General features: G+C 49.5%; 1 protein-coding gene across 1 annotated transcript in view; it reads right to left on the minus strand.

Moving 5' to 3' along the window:
* Window positions 1–942: 942 nt before the first annotated feature.
* LOC115252563 (ubiquitin-like protein 3) overlaps window positions 943–21,778 on the minus strand; it is a 20,966-nt gene continuing 130 nt past the window's right edge. The window contains exons 1-5 of the mRNA XM_029847847.1: window positions 21,281–21,778; window positions 3,184–3,292; window positions 2,471–2,557; window positions 2,036–2,113; window positions 943–1,658 (exon numbers count right to left, since the gene is read on the minus strand). The exon at window positions 21,281–21,778 is cut by the window's right edge and continues 130 nt beyond it. Coding sequence (XP_029703707.1) covers window positions 1,606–1,658; window positions 2,036–2,113; window positions 2,471–2,557; window positions 3,184–3,292; window positions 21,281–21,307 — 354 coding nt within the window. The 5' untranslated portion in view covers window positions 21,308–21,778 and the 3' untranslated portion in view covers window positions 943–1,605. The remainder of the gene's footprint in view (window positions 1,659–2,035; window positions 2,114–2,470; window positions 2,558–3,183; window positions 3,293–21,280) is intronic.

Consider the following 21,778-nt stretch of genomic DNA (forward strand, 5'->3'; position numbering starts at 1 on the left):
CAATAAATGAGACTAATGTGCACAGAACCAAAGGTGGGTGGACTAGCATGACCGACCGGAGCAGAAATAAACCAGTAATCTGCTCGTCTCGTGGTTGACCAAGTAAATGTGGAGCTCAAACTGATTAAATTCCACAGAAACAAAAAGGGATCAACTTCAATAACCTTTATTTTGATTACAGATGTATTCCATTTCCAAGTTCAGGGGGTAAAGGGAGCATTAGTGCTATTTACAATTGGTTTGAAAATGTTTATCGCTGTACAGATTTGAACCCTGATCAATATAAACAATATCTTTTAAGATCTATGCTGTTACAAAGCCATTATTTAAAGCAAAAAAGACACAAAGGATTACGTTAAATTACGAACAAATGATAGAAGCACTGAAGAAAGAAAATAAAATACAGTTTGATGATAATTTGGGACATTTTGCTGTTGTTAAGCGCAAGACACTGACTGACCTGGCTAGAAGCTAACGGTGTACACATCATAGCTAACCACCGATATACTGAAGAGCAACGATCTAGAGTCACCCTCTTCTATGTAAGATTCAGATTAATATGTTCTACATGTTACTGTAGCTTGGAATACTACTTCCATTGGAAAAATATAAACAATAAAACCGTTTTTATAGATTTTTATTTATGTGATGAGGGAGCACATGCTTCAGTTGTGCTAAATGAGTGTGTTAATGCTGAGAGAGAGAACGGGCGAGCAAATTAAGACCAAGAGGAACATTTTCATTCCATATCGATTATTTCCTGCCTGGACAGAAATCGTCAAGAGATCCTTTGCAACACGGGGGGGGGGGGGGCATGATGTTTGATCACTTAAACACTGGCTGGCTAGCATTAGCGCCGACTGTCAAAACACAGTCACCAATGTGAAGAACAAAGAAATAACAACAACAACAATAACAACCAAAACTGGCCGGCTGTTTGTCAGGCTGCGTCTGTGATTACACGTGTATGAAAGTGTATGAAAGTGTATGAAAGTGTATGAAAGTGTATGAAAGTACTCCATACATTAGTCATGTTTCACTCTGGGGAACCACATACGCGTGTGTGTGTGTGTGTGTGTGTGTGTGTGTTGTTAGTGGTTCCATTTCTCAGCAGTTATATGAGAAAACAAGGCTGCACACACACACACACACACACACACACATGCATGTGTGTGTGTGTGTGTGTGTACAGCAGAAGGCTTGGAAGGTGCTCGTCATGAACAAAGCTGAAACAAAACAAGCTCCTCCACTTCCTGGCTGAAATTTCCATAACGGAAAATAAAGGAATCACCTGTTGGGCTCCCCAGCTTCCTGGTCAGCCTCGGCCTGCTGGCACTACAGCACTCGTTACAGTGTGTGTGTGTGTGCGTGTGTGTGCATGTGTGTGTATTGTGTGTGTATTGTGTGTGTATGTGTGTGTGTTCTACAGGTTGAGCGCTGTCGTGCACGTCTGCGTGGTGGACGAGCTCCTGTCATGAGGTCCAGGATGTTGAGGGCGAACACGGTGGCTGGAGGGCTGGGGGGAGGGGCTTGGGGGCGGGGGGAGGGGCTTGGGGAGGGGCTTGGGGCGGGGGAGGGGCTTGGGGGGAGGGGCTTGGGGGGTATTTACAGGATGACGCAGCAGTTGCTCTCCCCAGTCTTCTCCCGGTTCCTCTGACCTGGAGCAGCAGAGACACCAGAGTTAGATGATAATCCACCCTCAGATGTCAGGTCCCCGCTCACCGCTACACTACGGAATATAAACTGAAAAGGTCAGAACCTGACCCTGACCCTGACCCTGACCCAGACCCTGACCCTGACCCAGACCCTGACCCTGACCGTGACCCAGACCCAGACCCTGACCCAGACCCTGACCGTGACCCAGACCCAGACCCTGACCCTGACCCAGACCCTGACCCAGACCCAGACCCTGACCCTGACCCTGACCCAGACCCTGACCCTGACCCTGACCCTGACCCAGACCCTGACCCAGACCCAGACCCTGACCCAGACCCAGACCCTGACCCAGACCCAGACCCTAGAAGAAGCAGGTTACCTTGGGAATTTGGCTCCGGCAAAGTCTCCCTGGCAACCAAGTGCATCACTGTGCTCCTCCCCAACGGTAGTTTGAGAGCTGGTGGGACAGAAAGAAAAGATTCAGGCTTTAGTTCCTCATCAGGTGGGAGCAGGTGAGCAGAACCCCGACCCGGAACAACCCTGAACATGGAGCAACTGGGAATGACCTCATCACAAAGTCAGATTTGTTGTCTCTTCATTATGGCGTCGGTGGCTCACCCCCCCTCCCTCCCTCCTTCCTCACCTCCCCCCCCTCTCTCTCTCCCTCCTCCCCCCCCCTCCTCCCCCTCTCTCTCTCTCCCTCCCTGCTCCCCCCCTCCTCCTCCTCCTCCCCCCCCCCCCTCTCTCTCCCTCCCTGCTCCCCCCCTCTCCCCCCTCTCCCCCCCCCTCCCCCCTCCCTCCTCCCCCCCCTCACCTCCTAGCGTTACGTTGCCATGCAGGAAGCGGCCCTGGTAGATCAGCCTCAGAATGTTGGGGCTGCTGACCTGCTCCTCCTCCCAGTCTGAGTTGGACAGAAACAAAGTGTTAAAGGAAGAAGATAAGAGAGGAAATCTGAAATATCAGCAGCTGCTGCTGTGCCGTCCATATAAGCCACCGCCCACTGGTGGCGCTGAAGCGCTGCAGCCAGGGAGTGGGCGGATCCAGGTCCCGAATTCCTCTATGCTTTGGTAATGGTGCTGAAAGGCGGCGTGCACGGCCATGACCTCCCAGTGAAGGGTGGCGTGCACGGCCATGACCTCCCAGTGAAGGGCGGCGTGCACGGCCATGACCTCCCAGTGAAGGGTGGCGTGCACGGCCATGACCTCCCAGTGAAGGGTGGCGTGCACGGCCATGACCTCCCAGTGAAAGGCGGCGTGCACGGCCATGACCTCCCAGTGAAGGGCGGCGTGCACGGCCATGACCTCCCAGTGAAGGGTGGCGTGCACGGCCATGACCTCCCAGTGAAGGGCGGCGTGCACGGCCATGACCTCCCAGTGAAGGGTGGCGTGCACGGCCATGACCTCCCAGTTACAGAGCAACAAGGATGCACAGCTAGCGCTACAGCTAGCGCTACAGCTAGCGCTACAGCTAGCATGCAGCGGCTCAGGTGCTAAACACGGTGGGGGGGAGACGCCGCCAGTAGCTTACCCATTGGCCAGTTGTCATACACGTGCTTGGCGATGTCTGCCGCGGAGTCGTTGGGAGAGAAGATGAACTCTTTTGTCTTCCCGCTGACCAAAATGAGCCGCAGGTTAATCTGAAACGGATAAAAACAGGAGTGAAGGTGAAACGACGCATTAATTAACTTAATTAATTAACTAGTCCACAGGTGCACGGTCATGTGGTTTAATAGGAAACAGAGAGGTTGGAGGACCCGTGGGCCCTGTTCCAAAGGGTCCAATCTGATCCGTCCAATTCCTCTCATTTTCCTCTCATTTTTCTCTCATTTTCCTCTCATTTTCTCTCATTTTCCTCTCATTTTCCTCTCATTTCCTCTCATTTTCCTCTCATTTCCTCTCATTTTCTCTCATTTTCCTCTCATTTTCCTCTCATTTCTCTCTCATTTTCCTCTCATTTTGCTCTCATTTCCTCTCATTTTCCTCTCATTTCCTCTCATTTTTCTCTCATTTCCTCTCATTTTCCTCTCATTTTCCCCTCATTCTCCTCTCATTTTCCCCTCATTCTCCTCTCATTTTCCTCTCATTCTCTTCTCATTCTGTTCTCATTTTCCTCTCATTTTTCCTCTCATTTTTCTCTCATTTCCTCTCATTTTTCTCCCATTTTCCTCTCATTTTCCCCTCATTCTCCTCTCATTTTTCTCTGATTTTCCTCTGATTTTCCTCTGATTTCCTCTCATTTTCCCCTCATTCTCCTCTCATTCTCCTCTCATTTTTCTCTGATTTTCCTCTGATTTTCCTCTCATTTCCTCTCATTTTCCTCTCATTTTCCCCTCATTCTCCTCTCATTCTCCTCTCATTCTCTTCTCATTTTCCTCTCATTTTTCCTCTCATTTTTCTCTCATTTCCTCTCATTTTTCTCCCATTTTCCTCTCATTTTCCCCTCATTCTCCTCTCATTCTCCTCTCATTTTTCTCCCATTTTCCTCTCATTTTCCCCTCATTCTCCTCTCATTCTCCTCTCATTTTCCCCTCATTCTCCTCTCATTCTCCTCTCATTCTCTTCTCATTCTGTTCTCATTTTCCTCTCATTTTCCTCTCATTTTTCCTCTCATTTTTCTCTCATTTCCTCTCATTTTTCTCCCATTTTCCTCTCATTTTCCCCTCATTCTCCTCTCATTCTCCTCTCATTTTTCTCTGATTTTCCTCTCATTTCCTCTCATTTTCCTCTCATTTTCCCCTCATTCTCCTCTCATTCTCCTCTCATTTTTCTCTGATTTTCCTCTGATTTTCCTCTCATTTCCTCTCATTTTCCTCTCATTTCCTCTCATTTTCCTCTCATTTTCCTCTCATTTTCCTCTCATTTCTCTCTCATTTTCCTCTCATTTCCTCTCATTTTCCTCTCATTTCCTCTCATTTTCTCTCATTTCCTCTCATTTTCCTCTCATTTTCCCCTCATTCTCCTCTCATTTTCCCCTCATTCTCCTCTCATTTTCCTCTCATTCTCTTCTCATTCTGTTCTCATTTTCCTCTCATTTTTCCTCTCATTTTTCTCTCATTTCCTCTCATTTTCCCCTCATTCTCCTCTCATTTTTCTCTGATTTTCCTCTGATTTTCCTCTCATTTCCTCTCATTTTCCTCTCATTTTCCCCTCATTCTCCTCTCATTCTCCTCTCATTTTTCTCTGATTTTCCTCTGATTTTCCTCTCATTTCCTCTCATTTTCCTCTCATTTTCCCCTCATTCTCCTCTCATTCTCCTCTCATTTTCCTCTCATTCTGTTCTCATTTTCCTCTCATTTTTCCTCTCATTTTTCTCTCATTTTCCTCTCATTTCCTCTCATTTTCCTCTCATTTTCCCCTCATTCTCCTCTCATTCTCCTCTCATTTTTCTCCCATTTTCCCCTCATTCTCCTCTCATTCTCTTCTCATTCTGTTCTCATTTTCCTCTCATTTTTCTCTCATTTCCTCTCATTTTTCTCCCATTTTCCTCTCATTTTCCTCTCATTTTCCCCTCATTCTCCTCTCATTCTCCTCTCATTTTTCTCTGATTTTCCTCTCATTTCCTCTCATTTTCCCCTCATTCTCCTCTCATTCTCCTCTCATTTTTCTCTGATTTTCCTCTGATTTTCCTCTCATTTCCTCTCATTTTCCTCTCATTTTCCCCTCATTCTCCTCTCATTCTCCTCTCATTTTTCTCTGATTTTCCTCTCATTTCCTCTCATTTTCCTCTCATTTTCCTCTCATTTTCCTCTCATTTCCTCTGATTTTTCTCTCATTTCCTCTCATTTTCCCCTCATTCTCCTCTCATTCTCCTCTCATTTTTCTCTGATTTTCCTCTGATTTTCCTCTCATTTTCCTCTCATTTTCCTCTCATTTTCCCCTCATTCTCCTCTCATTCTCCTCTCATTTTTCTCTGATTTTCCTCTCATTTTCCTCTCATTTTCCTCTCATTCTCTTCTCATTCTCCTCTCATTTTCCTCTCATTCTCTTCTCATTCTGTTCTCATTTTCCTCTCATTTTCCTCTGATTTTCCTCTGATTTTCCCCTCATTCTCCTCTCATTCTCCTCTCATTTTTCTCTCATTTTCCTCTCATTTTTCTCCCATTTTCCTCTCATTTTCCTCTCATTTTCCTCTCATTCTCCTCTCATTTTCCTCTCATTCTCTTCTCATTCTGTTCTCATTTTCCTCTCATTCTCCTCTCCTCCCTCAGACGTTTCTTGGTTTTCGGTACCTGGCTCCATCACATATTGGCCCGTCTCCACGTTCACACCACCATGATTCACAGGCCAGATGTTAGCTTCACTCTCTTCCTTCGTCTGGAGATGAGAAGCCAACTCCAATTGATTAACCATCGTACAGATGTAATAACATGGCTAACGTGGTGGAAACTGGAGTGCTGCGTTCATGAAAACAGGAATTTAGAATGTTTGAATGATGACATTTCATCCATCTGGTCCTTTATGGTTTTTAAAGACCAAATAGAATGAGCAGAAAGACACGACAGCACAAAGCCGCTTCCCGCCTGCAAGGCCGCGCTCTTTTCTGGTAGGACACCTGGTTGTTACCATGGTGTCGCCATGGTGACATGGATAACCTGATAACACCTACAACGGCGTCTCCCTGCACCATCTCCTCCCTCTCTCCATCTGTTTCTCTCTTCCTCCACCTCATCATCATCTCCATCTCCACCAGTACAGTGGAGGAATGCAGGAGGCAGCGCTTCTACTTCAGAAATACTTTCCATAACCACCTCTTTTCTCACGCTTTATTTCTCACCCTTAACTTTTATTCGCTGTGTTTCTTCACAAAATAGAAAAGCATTTGGAAGAAGCCAATTCAGTGGCAACACGAGCAGGGGAGGAAGCCCTACGATAGAGAAGACTGGAGGACCATTCCCCCCTCCCCCCCATGGATGGGCTGGTAATGACATTCAACTGCCAGCTCAGGTACATTCAATGATCACGTCTTCCCTGCAACACACAGGTATGGAGGGAGGGAGGAGTGATCCAGGAGTGATCCAGGAGTGATCCAGGAGTGATCCAGGAGTGATCCAGGAGTGATCTGGTGGTCGATCTATTCCTGCTCCTTTCTGGGAAATAAAGCCAGAAAATGAGGTCACATGTTGGTGAACCTGACGACAAAGCTTGGGCCTCGTCTGCAGCACCGACCCGAGGCACCGACCCGAGGCACCGACCCGAGTCACCGACCAGAGGCACCGACCCGAGGCACCGACCAGAGGCACCGACCAGGGCACCGACCCGAGGCACCGACCCGAGGCACCGACCCGAGGCACCGACCCGAGTCACCGACCCGAGGCACCGACCAGAGGCACCGACCAGGGCACCGACCAGGGCACCGACCCGAGGCACCGACCCGAGGCACCGACCAGAGGCACCGACCAGAGGCACCGACCAGGGCACCGACCCGAGGCACCGACCCGAGGCACCGACCAGGGCACCGACCCGAGGCACCGACCCGAGGCACCGACCAGAGGCACCGACCCGAGGCACCGACCAGAGGCACCGACCCGAGGCACCGACCCGAGGCACCGACCAGAGGCACCGACCCGAGGCACCGACCAGAGGCACCGACCAGGGGCACCGACCCGAGGCACCGACCAGGGCACCGACCCGAGGCACCGACCAGAGGCACCGACCAGAGGCACCGACCCGAGGCACCGACCCGAGGCACCGACCAGAGGCACCGACCAGAGGCACCGACCCGAGGCACCGACCAGAGGCACCGACCAGGGCACCGACCAGGGCACCGACCCGAGGCTCAGACACACTGAGATAATGTGATCCTGCTGCCCAGTGGTGCCGAGGTGTAAACACGAGTCAACAAACCCTCTGGTCTTAAATACTGTTTGTAGACGCCTGGAAGCAGGAAACTCAACGGCATCTATAATTATTCCTCCCCAAGTGGCCCTCTCCACTCTTTCTGTGTGTGTGTGTGTGTGTGTGTGTGTGTGTGTGTGTGTGTGTGTGTGTGTGTGTGTGTGTAGGGCATTAAAGGGTAGACAATCTTTCCTGGGGGAGCGCATTAGCACGGCTTTATTTAATGTCTTAAACATTAAGGTGAGCTGCTGCTCCGGGCGGGAATTGTGGGAATTGCGGGAATTGTGGGAATTGTGACTATATGAATGAATTTAGACGATTAGCTGGAATGGATCCAGACGGCAGAGCTTAGCTCCGATATGGCCAAAAATCCAACGCTACATGACGGATCACACACATATTTTCCTTCTTCTGCACCATTTTGGGCCAGATTGAATAAAAGTAGCTTTTTTAATGCAAACACAAGGAATCATTTCCATTTGATGGTTTCACCAAGTCAGTAAAAGTGTTTTACAGCCTTTGGTAATTGTGCAGACACATAAAGGCGACTACACTCATTACACACAAGCACACAGGACCACACAAACACACACAATTAAGTGTTACGTAGCCATTGTTCTCTGTAACTGAAGGCAGACCAACAATTAAACAATGATGATGGAGGAGAACACATCAGAACAGCTCTCAGATGTCAGAACCCACAGGGAGACAGAACTCCTCCATCACTCTGAAGGACCTGTCCAACACTGTGATGCCCTGGAGACCCTGTGGTAGGACACAGCAGGGCCCAGAGGACGGACGGTGGACGGTGGAGTCACACCAGTCAGGACACCAGTCAGGACACCAGTCAGGACACCAGTCTCCAGTCAGGACACCAGTCAGGAGTCAGGACACCAGTCAGGAGTCAGGACACCAGTCAGGAGTCAGGACACCAGTCAGGACACCAGTCAGGAGTCAGGACACCAGTCAGGAGTCAGGACACCAGTCAGGACACCAGTCAGGAGTCAGGACACCAGTCAGGACACCAGTCAGGAGTCAGGACACCAGTCAGGACACCAGTCAGGACACCAGTCTCCAGTCAGGACACCAGTCAGGACACCAGTCAGGACACCAGTCTCCAGTCAGGACACCAGTCAGGACACCAGTCAGGACACCAGTCAGGACACCAGTCTCCAGTCAGGACACCAGTCAGGACACCAGTCAGGACACCAGTCAGGACACCAGTCTCCAGTCAGGACACCAGTCAGGACACCAGTCAGGACACCAGTCAGGACACCAGTCTCCAGTCAGGACACCAGTCAGGAGTCAGGACACCAGTCAGGACACCAGTCAGGACACCAGTCTCCAGTCAGGACACCAGTCAGGACACCAGTCAGGACACCAGTCAGGACACCAGTCTCCAGTCAGGACACCAGTCAGGACACCAGTCTCCAGTCAGGACACCAGTCTCCAGTCAGGACACCAGTCAGGACACCAGTCAGGACACCAGTCTCCAGTCAGGACACCAGTCAGGACACCAGTCAGGACACCAGTCAGGACACCAGTCTCCAGTCAGGACACCAGTCAGGAGTCAGGACACCAGTCAGGACACCAGTCAGGACACCAGTCTCCAGTCAGGACACCAGTCAGGACACCAGTCAGGACACCAGTCAGGACACCAGTCTCCAGTCAGGACACCAGTCAGGACACCAGTCTCCAGTCAGGACACCAGTCTCCAGTCAGGACACCAGTCAGGACACCAGTCAGGAGTCAGGACACCAGTCAGGACACCAGTCAGGACACCAGTCAGACCTTTGCACTGAGCAAAGAGCAACAGGACCTTGACCCAGCTCAGGTTTATTAGGAGGTTTATGGGTCCTTACAGGTAATCACAGGTGCGTCGTAGCTGTAAAACCACATGTGAGTGATGTGAGACAGGTGAGGGTTCCGCCCCCTCTGCTGGGAGGGGTCAATGATTAAGAACACATTCGCTTACAGCCTTTATGCTGACAAATGAATGTACAGCTGTAGTTCCACACTGAAAAGCTCCAACCATATTTACCACGTCTTATTTTTACCTCTATTTTTGTCACTAGATCTGCAGAACCAACAAGATCTCAGTCCTCTAAACGTTGTTAACGTTACAACAGACACTCCGAGTTTGAAAACTATTTAAGTTGACCCACATTCAGAATTTATAGTGCAGGTCAAAGGGAATGAAATTAGACCAAATGTGGGTCTCTCTAAGATGAATGCATGTGAACGTCAGCTTTAATCTGAGAGCCAGTAGTTACTGAGCTAACAACAGCTCTTTTCAATATTTAAATGTTTCTGCATTCAGGCACAGCGGACACGGCCCAATAATCCCCGAGGGGTACCTCAACCCTAACCCTAACCCCTAACCCTAACCCCTAACCCTAACCCTAACCCTAACCAAGAGACCAGGCCTGCAGCAAGCATTTCATACTGCACTATAAGGAAGAAAATGAATCTGACACATCCTGTAGAATTTCAAAAAAAAAAGAGCCTCTAGCCAAAAGTGCAATGGAAAAAGGGAAGTGAAGGCAGTGTGAGGATGATTCTTTGGCCTCGATCGTCCTCATTATTTCACTGCAGGAGATAGTGTCTCATTAGTTGTTTCTCCCTCCACATATATCCTAACGACGTCCGAGCCCTTGTCTTTTTCTGTCAGCTGCCATTGAGAAGCATCCATCAGCGAACATGTCGACGTGCTCATGGCAGCCAGACTCCGATCTGCTTCTCTTTTCGCTGGCTTTGCTTCCTGTCACAAGCGTGCTCGTGTGTTGGCTGTGTTGCAGCTGGCACCGTACCTGACGGCGCTCGGCTCTGTGGCCTCTCTTCATCGTTCCCTTCTCCATGTTCACACACAGATCACCCTTTAATCCATCAGCTGCTTCTGCTCCCTGCAGGAATGGGGAGAGGGTCCTTTCATGCTGTCATTTCCTCTCGCTGTCTATGCTATAAAAGCTCACCATTGTAACATTGCTAACTTGTGCAGGCACACACACACACACACGTGCACACACACACACGTGCACACACACACACACGTGCACACACACGCCTGGTGGGCTTCTTTGATCTCAAACTCTTCCTCCATGTGATCAGAGCTGTCCCACAAACCTGTCGCTGGCCTCTTGTTGCCCTGATACCCTTGCTTCCTCAAAAAGGCCCAGACCCAAATGAACTTACCTGAGTGGTTTTTGAAGGTTAAAGAAAATGTTATTGTGCCATATCTGTTGAGGAGCTGTAGCTATCCTCCTGGACGCAGGTGAGCCATTTCCTGCCTCCAACTATTAGGCTAAGCAAAGAAAATGATCGGGTTGATGCATTGTTGGCCATCCCACCCATCTGCCCTCTGAGCTGAAAAGTCACAAATCTGGTTTCATTTTAATAAGGCGTCACAGTACTGTAAGGTACACTCAGGGTGTGGGCCTAAGCTACATTCAAGCTAGATTCAAGACTCACCAAGCAGCCTTGAAAGGTTGTGTTAGGTTGATATTTTAGTGTCCTGGATGATGGAGTTCAGGTCAGGGTTCACTGTGAGGAACTGAACTCCCATCACACCATAGTAATAACATGCTAACACATGGCGTAATTGTCACAAATAGGTGTGAAGCTACAGAAGGAGAGAGGACACTGTGATATTTTAGAGACGTGCCTGAGAGACGGAGGGAGAGAATGAGAGGGAAGAGGGAGATCTGAGGAAGGGTGAAGAATAAAGGTCAGTCAGAGGCAAGAGAGCAATAAAATAATAAAATAACATCTACTTGCTGGCTATAAAGTGGCTTTTGGCTGTTCAAGAATCATTTTGTTAGCATCTAAACAATCTGTCACATTTCTGACAAAAGAAGGAAGACGTTCCCTACAAGAGAACCGAAAAGGTTCCCGGATTCAAATCCCACTGATGGAAAAGTAAGAATTCTTTGTCCCAGCCTGGCAGAGACGAACAGTCAGTGTTTGATATTTTATAGGTTTAACACGTCATTGTGAGGCTGGCACCTCAATGTCAGATCCATCCTTCCACAACTTTTCATTGTCTGGAAGAAGATACTGTTGTCAGTGGAAAAGAAGCTTAGAAAGAGTGGGAAAAGGGTTGCTTCTCTGGATATGAGGCATGTTTCAGGCAGAAAAAGGGATGCTTAGGTTGGAAGTAAGATTTCTCCCAGTTGAACAAGGTGTTAGAAGATGCAAGGGGACAGGCCCTTCTGGCACTGGGGATTTAGGGTTAGGGTCAGGGGTTAGGGTTAGGGTTAGTGGGAAGAGGGTTAGGGTAAGGTTAGGGTTAGAGGGTTAGGGTAGGGTTAACCCTTGTGAGCATGTTAGGGTTAGGGTGGGCTTCGGGTTAGCGTTAGGGTAGGGTTAACCCTTGTGAGCATGTTAGGGTTAGGGTGGGCTTCGGGTTAGGGTTAGGGTAGGGTTAACCCTTGTGAGCATGTTAGGGTTAGGGTGGGCTTCGGGTTAGCGTTAGGGTAGGGTTAACCCTTGTGAGCATGTTAGGGTTAGGGTGGGCTTCGGGTTAGGGTTAGGGTAGGGTTAACCCTTGTGAGCATGTTAGGGTTAGGGTGGGCTTCGGGTTAGGGTTAGGGTAGGGTTAACCCTTGTGAGCATGTTTGCATTAATCAACAAAAATCCCATCTTTCCAGTCCGTGCACACTCACGTTTTAGTGCCATCAAGTGTGCCCAGACATCAACTCAAGCTGAGGCAAACATGGCTCCTGCTGCCGTGAACGGACCACACAGACAGTTCACGTGAAGACCTCCTGCCCTTTACCACCTTCACCCAACCATTTGCTCTGCAGCCGCCCACTCGGCTCATTCCTCCTCATCCTCATCCTCCCCCTCCTCCATCAGAGGGTGTGTCCTCCCCATGTTTCTCTGACTCCCTTCACCCCAATGTAAAAGCACCCCATGCTGCTCTTACCTTATCTCCGTCTCAGGGAAGTCCCATACCCAGTGGTGACCCCTAACCTTTCCCCCCTCCCAGGGAAGTGGCATACCCAGTGGTGACCCCTAACCTTTCCCCCTCCCAGGGAAGTGGCATACCCAGTGGTGACCCCTAACCTTTCCCCCCTCCCAGGGAAGTGGCATACCCAGTGGTGACCCCTAACCTTTCCCCCCTCCCAGGGAAGTGGCATACCCAGTGGTGACCCCTAACCTTTCCCCCTCCCAGGGAAGTCCCATACCCAGTGGTGACCCCTAACCTTTCCCCCTCCCAGGGAAGTGGCATACCCAGTGGTGACCCCTAACCTTTCCCCCCTCCCAGGGAAGTGGCATACCCAGTGGTGACCCCTAACCTTTCCCCCTCCCAGGGAAGTGGCATACCCAGTGGTGACCCCTAACCTTTCCCCCCTCCCAGGGAAGTGGCATACCCAGTGGTGACCCCTAACCTTTCCCCCTCCCAGGGAAGTGGCATACCCAGTGGTGACCCCTAACCTTTCCCCCTCCCAGGGAAGTGGCATACCCAGTGGTGACCCCTAACCTTTCCCCCTCCCAGGGAAGTCCTATACCCAGTGGTGACCCCTAACCTTTCCCCCTCCCAGGGAAGTGGCATACCCAGTGGTGACCCCTAACCTTTTCCCCCTCCCAGGGAAGTGGCATACCCAGTGGTTTAGAAACTGATCATCAGAAAAACCTCCAAACCTCCTGAAGTCCTTCATTTATGTGTGTCTAAACATAGCACAGGTTATTTGATCTCACCTAAGCGGCTATTAAAATTATTCAGAGGCTCGGCAGACATGAAATGATGTCGAGTGTGAGAACAATCAGAGCAGAGACTAGAAAATGGCTTCATCTCCTCTCAGGTGAAGCGTGCATGGTGTTCCCTGGGTGTTGGGATTTACCAGATGGCCTCAAACACAACACACGGACAGAGACAGAGACACATGTTCGTCCTATTCCGGCCCTGCTGCTTATGTATATCCTTCATCCATATTTCAAGTGGAAGAATTGCATATGAACATTGATGTAACCTTATTCAATAAAATACAATCAGGGACTGCATAGACACAACCATTATAGCAAAATTGGTATTATTGTTTTGATATTTTTATTAAAGTCACCGCCGGTGGAAAGGTAATGTTTGTGCTTGTACATGTTGAAAAGGGAAGCCTCGGGTGGGTGGTGGTGCAGGCAAACTTACATAAGTAAGAACAGGAAGGAGCAGAGCAGCAATGAGGAGGAGAACGGGGCAGCAGGGACTCGATCTACTGTACATCTGTGAGACGTACTGTACCAAACCAAGACTGGAAAAACAGATACGCATGAGATGAAATCAGACAAGCGGTGGCGTGCAAGTTGCGCCACCATAATTAAGATGTTTACAACCGAGTTTAGCAGTGCAATAAAGCTGAGGTTGAGCAGATCTTGAATCCTGAATCCTGGATCCATAACAGGGTTCCTGCAGAGGCAGCCGAGAGGGTTCTAAGAGCGAGAAAGACTTTGATTTTGTCTCATCGGGTCACCGGTCCTTAATGGTTCGAGAAATCAAAGCACATTGAAGTCCAAAGTGAGCAGCCCCCTTGAGCTTCGCTGCCTGGGGTTGAACAGCTAAACAAGCAGTTTTAGCGGAAACAAGCGCGGAAAAGGAAACGGTAACGATGACGATTGTGCTGAAAATCAACTCGGATCTGATGTCAGTTGTGAGAAGTCTGAGTTTCCCCACAAATCTTTATAAGAGCTTTGGTTGTGGTCCGAGGGATCATTAAGGCTAAACCCTGCTAGAATTCTTAGATGCTCATGCTAAAAACATTGCGCAGCCGCAAACATGAAATTAAAATGTGAGCATCCTCTCTTTACTTTGTCTGGTTTTCTGTAACTCACTCGCTCACGATGCAAATATATGCAAATGTATTTCCACACATATTGTGACGGCATTTATATCGATAAACACGTCCAGCAGCCCATTAGCGTCCACTCTGCCCATTAGCACTCAGGTATAATCTAAATCCCGTTGAGTCACTGCAGTCCGGCTAGCATCGGAACACTTTGCGCCCTGTGAATGATAATTACACTGGATTCTGTCTCCATGAGTTCACTTCAAGGATACCAGAAGGATTTGGAGTGGTGTAAGTTCAGACGGCGTGTCAATATTGAAAAACATGCAGGATTACACGAGCAGTTCACATCAGGGAAAAGACCTGAAAGCCTCAGCACTGACGCTGGCTCACATTATAGCGTGGAGATTAAAGCTTCCATCGGCAAGTTGTGGACACAATTTTACACTAACTGTCAAAAAACAGCACATGGAGACATGATGGTGTAGATGTGGCGATGTTAGCAGAACCAGCTCTTTTCCCCATAATTCCATGCTGGCTTCTATGCTGCGGCTTGTTTAAGTACAAAATTGATTTTCTTTCTGAAATTAGATTATGCGACTTTTAATCAGGTGCGCTCTATAGTCCAGAAATTACGGTACATTTATTTAATCTTTCTACTCTCAACCCGCAGCATGGTTTGGGTTCGGGAGTGGAGGTACGAGGCCTGGAGCCAGCTGTTCCTCCTGGAAGGACCAGATGTTGAAGCATGACCTTCAGATGACTGCATGGACCTGAACAGTCTCACCAACGACCTTCTGAACAGCAGCGTCTGTTTGCCCTCCTGCCCTGGCCAGGGCGGGTCGCCTAAATATCAGAGCAGATTGAAGTCGTGGCTCAGGAGGTTGGACAGATGATTCTGGTCCGACCGCCATCTCGGTTGGCGAGGCAGAGCCGTAATAGAAAGGTCCCCGCTGAAAGGCTCCTTTTATTGAGTCAAACACCAACCCCATTCTGCGCCTCCTCCCCCCAATTTCCTACACATGCATGAGCACACACATACAATCTCTTTCAACATTTCGACTCACAGGGAATCACAGGGAGCTTTTTGTTCACTTTAGGGATTTGATTTTACATTATATAAATAAACTTTACATTTATGTGACGCTACATACAATGATCGTAGTGTAAAGATCCTAATGTAAACACTAGAGGTGTAAAAAGTAAAGACGCACACTCGTAAACTCAGTTTACAGCAACGATTCTCATTAGTTACTGCTCACTTTTATGTGCATAAATAAAAGAAACTATCACGCAAAAAATATATGGAAGTAAAATCAGACTTGCAAAGTCTTATAATGTTCACAGAAATTGAGTCATATAAGAAGCAAATAAACCAAAGCAATTAGCTTGAAGGCAGCTAGGACAGGGCTTCAGGGCGGAACTATTTTGGTCGCACATGTGACCAGCCATCAATCAATGGTGACTTAGCTTTTGCTTTGATCCCTCTGGTGTGTGTAACAGTTAGCTGGTCTGTCTGCTGGCGCCTGTGGAGCCTTTCTTACATCGTTTCATTTTTCGGCACTACTTTGTCTCTGATCCTGGCATTTTTCCCCACGGGGATGAATAAAGTACATCTTAATCTTAATTTGCTAAAGTTGCTCCCCGAATGATGCGTCTGTGTCCTTGTAGCTTTGGTCCTTGTGTGTGTGCATAATAGGGCGGATTTATTGTTGAAACCATGTCGCCAACACCATGTAAAGTGGTGATTTGCATGGGTCAGACTTGTTAGCATTGACCATTTCTAGTTGACCTATGATGTCACGGACGGGATCAATAGTCCATAAAGTGCTAGCAAGAGGCAACTCCGAGATACTTTTGTACTGAGGTTACTCAGCTTTACTTTATAAGTACTCTGGAGACGTACATAAACAGGATACAGCCCTTTCACAACTGCATTTTCTCTTCCTCCTTTCACTCCATTGCTAGCTTGCTGTCAATGTAATTTCTTAAAACGTTTTACAGGGTTGCTACCCTCAACGAGGATGAAGGTTTTGTTGCCTCAAGGTTGTGTCCTGGTGTGTTGTTTAGACCAAAGTAACAGAGAACGTGGGTGGGTTGAATTATTCTCTAATGCAGAACATCACATTAGACAGGAAAAACAGGTTCCACTCTAGCTGGTTCCTTTATGCAAAAATATGCATGAACAAAGGGATGCACGCGCTTTGTGAGTGTCTACGGCACAAGGTCCATTTTGGACATGATATTACACCCAGGCCCACTCGTGTGTGTCATGCTCTGACTGGGCACAGAAGGCACGGACTGTCCTGAGCTGTCCCACATGTTTCCTAACAGCCTGGTGTTCAGCATTGCTAATTTGTTGCACATCATCTGTTCGTCACCACTGCATCTGCCAACCTGCGACATACAACTATGGCTTATTCCTCTGCAGGGGGCGTGGGGGGGGCCCTAAAAAACACCCAAGCAGCACAACACGTTCCTCAACTGGAGCAAAACCACACCTGCCATCAGAGGGGGAGTATTTTTTCCTCACATATTTCCTCCTCACATATTTCCCCCTCACATACGCCACTCCCCCGCTGGTTACTCAGAACGACGCTATCTTTGAGCTGAGCTTATCAGTAACACACACCCACAACAAAAGGGAGCCCAGCCAGTGATGAAGAGTAGCAGCGAGCCTTCGTCCTGATTTGATCTCAGACACTAATAAAGTTAGCTCGTTGAAATGTGTCCCTCCCTTGCTTATCGCAATGATCATTGCAGCCGGTTTAAAGTTAGCGAGCTGTGGCTAAAGGCCACAAACCAGACATGAACGTTGCGCTGTGCGTGATTAAGTGTCAGTATTATGGCAGACAATGGAAAATAACGGCCGAACAGCTGGTACACATGTGTAAAACATTGATAGGCACGTAGCGCTACATCTGTGAAACATGCTCATCGCATACATCTCTTTTGATGCACATGTCCAGACTCGTGCTACAATACAGAAGACTAATAGTTGCATAAGCAATCGATGGTGGAACGCTCCTCCATCGGCCGTCCTGTTGGTGTTGGAGACCAAGCATCAATACAGCTGAATCCATCACGGCAGAGCAGCAGACACATGCTCACGTTAGCACAAACACAAATGCAAAACAACCCACACGGACGCAGACGCCAACATATCGAGCATTCCCGTCATTTTAACACATTTTAGTTGCTATTTGAAAATGCGAGTCCTGAGATGGTAGAAGGAGCCCCTGCACCTACACAGGCTGTCAGAGGCTGTCCGAGCGCTCCGAGTCCCACATGTGACAACGTCAGACTGGATACATCTGGATCCACTGATGTCCTCCCTGATGTGAGGGAGACACGTGTCGCTAGCACCACAGACGGCCGCTGATGTCCCGGGACGAGGCAGACCTTCGCTCTGTCCGGAGGTGTCAATCAAAAAGCCTGGTAGCGCAACCCTAACCCTACTAACCCTAACCCTACTAACCCTAACCCTAACCCTACTAACCCTAACCCTACTAACCCTAACCCTACCCTGTTAACCTAACCCTAACCCTACCCTGTTAACCTAAGCATAACCCTACCCTGTTAACCGTTCTGCTCTGTGGCACCCTAACCCTACTAACCCTAACCATACTAACCCTAACCCTACTAACCCTAACCCTACTAACCCTAACCCTACCCTGTTAACCTAACCCTAACCCTACCCTGTTAACCTAAGCATAACCCTACCCTGTTAACCGTTCTGCTCTGTGGCACCCTAACCCTACTAACCCTAACCATACTAACCCTAACCCTACTAACCCTAACCCTACTAACCCTAACCCTAACCCTACTAACCCTACTAACCCTACTAACCCTAACCCTACCCTGTTAACCTAAGCCTAACCCTACCCTGTTAACCTAACCCTACCCTGTTAACCTAAGCCTAACCCTACCCTGTTAACCTAAGCCTAACCCTACCCTGTTAACCTAACCCTCTCAGTTCTGGGCTGCATTTATTCACAGAAGGTTTATCTGAATGGAGGTTCTCTGTTCTCTGCTTCTGTATTAGCCTCCCTGTCGACTGTTCACACACACACAGACACACACACACCGGCAGTGCCCATCCACCCAATCCCAGTCAACCAACACTGACACCCAGGCCATAGATCCAAGCATCCCACCGTTGTCATGGGAACCGTTTCCACTCTGTCAGCACTTCTGAGACCTGAGTGCAGCAATCTCCTTCTCTATCCGTCACGATTCCTGTCCCTCATTCCATGACAAAAGAAATCCCATCCTCCATCTTCACTCTGCTCCATCCACCCACATTATCTGGAACAGGCGCGCTTGCCCCGCCCACTCCCCGCCCACTCCCCGCCCACTCCCACTCCCACGCCACCTTTTTAGACGTCCACACATGTTCTGACTAAAGGATGCATTTGTTGCAACCACATGGAGACGGCCAATATTTCCTGCACTCTCCTCGGGCACCGCGAAGCTGGCGGACCTATAAAGACGCCCGGATGTCCCAGAGACACACAGCAACAGCAGAGACGCCCGATTGTCCCAGAGACACACAGCAACAGCAGAGACGCCCGAATGTCCCAGAGACACACAGCAACAGCAGCAGAGACGCCCGATTGTCCCAGAGACACACAGCAACAGCAGAGACGCCCGAATGTCCCAGAGACACACAGCAACAGCAGAGACGCCCGAATGTCCCAGAGACACACAGCAACAGCAGAGACGCCCGATTGTCCCAGAGACACACAGCAACAGCAGAGACGCCCGATTGTCCCAGAGACACACAGCAACAGCAGAGACACCCGATTGTCCCAGAGACACAGCAACAGCAGCAAAGACGCCCGAATGTCCCAGAGACACACAGCAACAGCAGAGACGCCCGAATGTCCCAGAGACACACAGCAACAGCAGAGACGCCCGAATGTCCCAGAGACACACAGCAACAGCAGAGACGCCCGAATGTCCCAGAGACACACAGCAACAGCAGAGACGCCCGAATGTCCCAGAGACACACAGCAACAGCAGAGACGCCCGAATGTCCCAGAGACACACAGCAACAGCAGAGACGCCCGATTGTCCCAGACACACACAGCAACAGCAGAGACACCCGATTGTCCCAGAGACACAGCAACAGCAGAGACACCCGATTGTCCCAGAGACACAGCAACAGCAGAGACGCCCGATTGTCCCAGAGACACAGCAACAGCAGAGACGCCCGATTGTCCCAGAGACACAGCAACAGCAGAGACGCCCGATTGTCCCAGAGACACAGCAACAGCAGAGACGCCCGATTGTCCCAGAGACACAGCAACAGCAGAGACGTCTTGCTAACGTGCAGACTTTGACCTTTGACCTTTGCCCCCGGACTGCAGGCGTGTTCGTAGCGTGGAGCCACGGAACCCAAATAAAAAATAGGCACTTTAAAAACCCCAGGAGGCGCTTGGGATGATGAGATTATTTAACAGTTATGAAGGACTTTCATGACGACACTGGTGATAAATTACGTGCTCCTAATCTGATTGTTCCTGTTCCTTTTACGGAGCATAAATTAGACTGAGCTGTAAACTGGCTGGCAGGGAATTCTTTAGTCTTTCGAGACGCTCCGACGTGGCGGCGGAAAGCTGAAAGCTCATTTTTGTTCACTACTAAGTGACGCCTGGCGTGGTGACATAACTCAGAACCTTCTAAGAACCTTCTTTAGGACTGGTAGAGATTTGCCATTGCATTGTGGCAGTAAATGAAATGTTCAGCTCCTGATCATGTGAATAATCTGTGGAGATTCCTTTCGATGCGCTATAATTAGAAGCAAAGGCTCACCTGTCTCCTCCTCAGAGCCTTAGCCCGACATCCTGCCAGCATAATGGAGCTGCTATTCCTGGGATAAGCTGACCGTAGCCATCAGGAGTACAGGCACAGCTGGAAGGAGTGCTCTCTAGACACAGGTGACCGTACTTTCTATTTGTAGAGCTGGAAGTATTTTCAGAAGCAGCGTGTGACAGCAGCAGAAATGACAAAGGTGGGTATTAATAAAGTTACCCCATTATGACTTCAAGCCGGATAAAGGTGTGTGACACCATGAGGCTGGAGCGGGAACAGAATTATCCATCACGACGGAGACGGGGACGGAGACGGGGACGGAGACGGGGACGGAGACGGGGACGGGGACGGGGACGGGGACGGGACGGGGACGGAGACGGGGACGGAGACAGAGACGGGGACGGGGACGGGGACGGAGACGGGGACGGAGACAGAGACGGGGACGGAGACGGGGACGGGGACGGGGACGGAGACGGAGACGGAGACGGGGACGGGGACGGGGACGGGACGGGGACGGAGACGGGGACGGAGACGGGGACGGAGACGGAGACGGAGACGGAGACGGAGGGTCACCTCTGCCTGACAGTGGCGGCTTCCAAAATGTCAACTTGCCAGTAATTCAAGTAGCTCCGAATATAATTAGAATAGCAATTCATTGCCTGAAGATGCTTCAGGGGGCCAGTAGTGGACCATTAGTGGGCCATTAGTGGGCCATTAGTGGACCTGTCTCGCAGCAACATCTTCGATATTTCGATCTCCAGCTAGTTAGGATGCAAAATGTTGTTGGATGGCAAACCCTAACCCTTCTAGACACTGGGAAGGCTGTCTTCTTCCAACCACCAGGATACAATAATAAGCTATTGTTGGACAGTTTGGTGGGCTTTACAATTGTTCATTTTTATTCACGTCGACCACTGAAATCCAGGATTCCATGTTGGAAAGTGCCAGCTGTGTAGGCATGTTGTTATGAGTTGTTATGGGAGGCAAAACTTGCAAATCTGATCAATTTACCTCCAAATGTGCAACAGAGGAGGCAGAAAAGCTGTGGGGAACTCTTGAGTCGGGCAACACCGACTGCCTGTCTGAAGCTGACCGTTGAAAATAATCGATTACGGCGGAATTGAACCAGCAGCCGCCGCGATCAATGTGCGCGGAACCAGGAAAGAAAGACTTGAAATGGTGACGTTATTCTCTCACCATGTCCGCTGGGGTGCTGCTCGTCATCCTGGAGGTTCTCCCGGTCCTCGGAGGCGTCACACGGAGGGAGGACACCACTGTTTCCGCTCTTCGCCTCCCTTGTTGCTAGAGAACCCCGCCGGGAGCTGGTCGGTGCTGGCTGAAGGGTCCCGGGTCTCCGCAGGCGCTGAGGGAGTCGAGACTTGTTCCGGCGCTTCTTCCTCTTTACTGCACAATCATTTCGGAGATTATTCCCCGGAACTCACAGACAAATTCCAAAGTAACGTCAGCGTCTGTGCTAAAGGGACAACCTGTCGACCCGAGAGGCCTCCGCGACCCTCAGACCGTCAACAAGATCCAGGTAGAGAGAAGGTGGAGACGGCGTGACCGAGCCGAGCACTGCTGGCACATCCGGACACGCAGCTCCCCCGTCTCGGTGGGAAAAGAGCGAATAATATCCGCAGTTGCTCGTCTTATGTGAGCCGAAAACGTCGTTTGTTTGGTTTAAAACCGCATCAG

The sequence above is a fragment of the Takifugu rubripes genome, chromosome 15 (assembly GCF_901000725.2).
Source record: "Takifugu rubripes chromosome 15, fTakRub1.2, whole genome shotgun sequence".
NCBI lineage: Eukaryota > Metazoa > Chordata > Actinopteri > Tetraodontiformes > Tetraodontidae > Takifugu > Takifugu rubripes.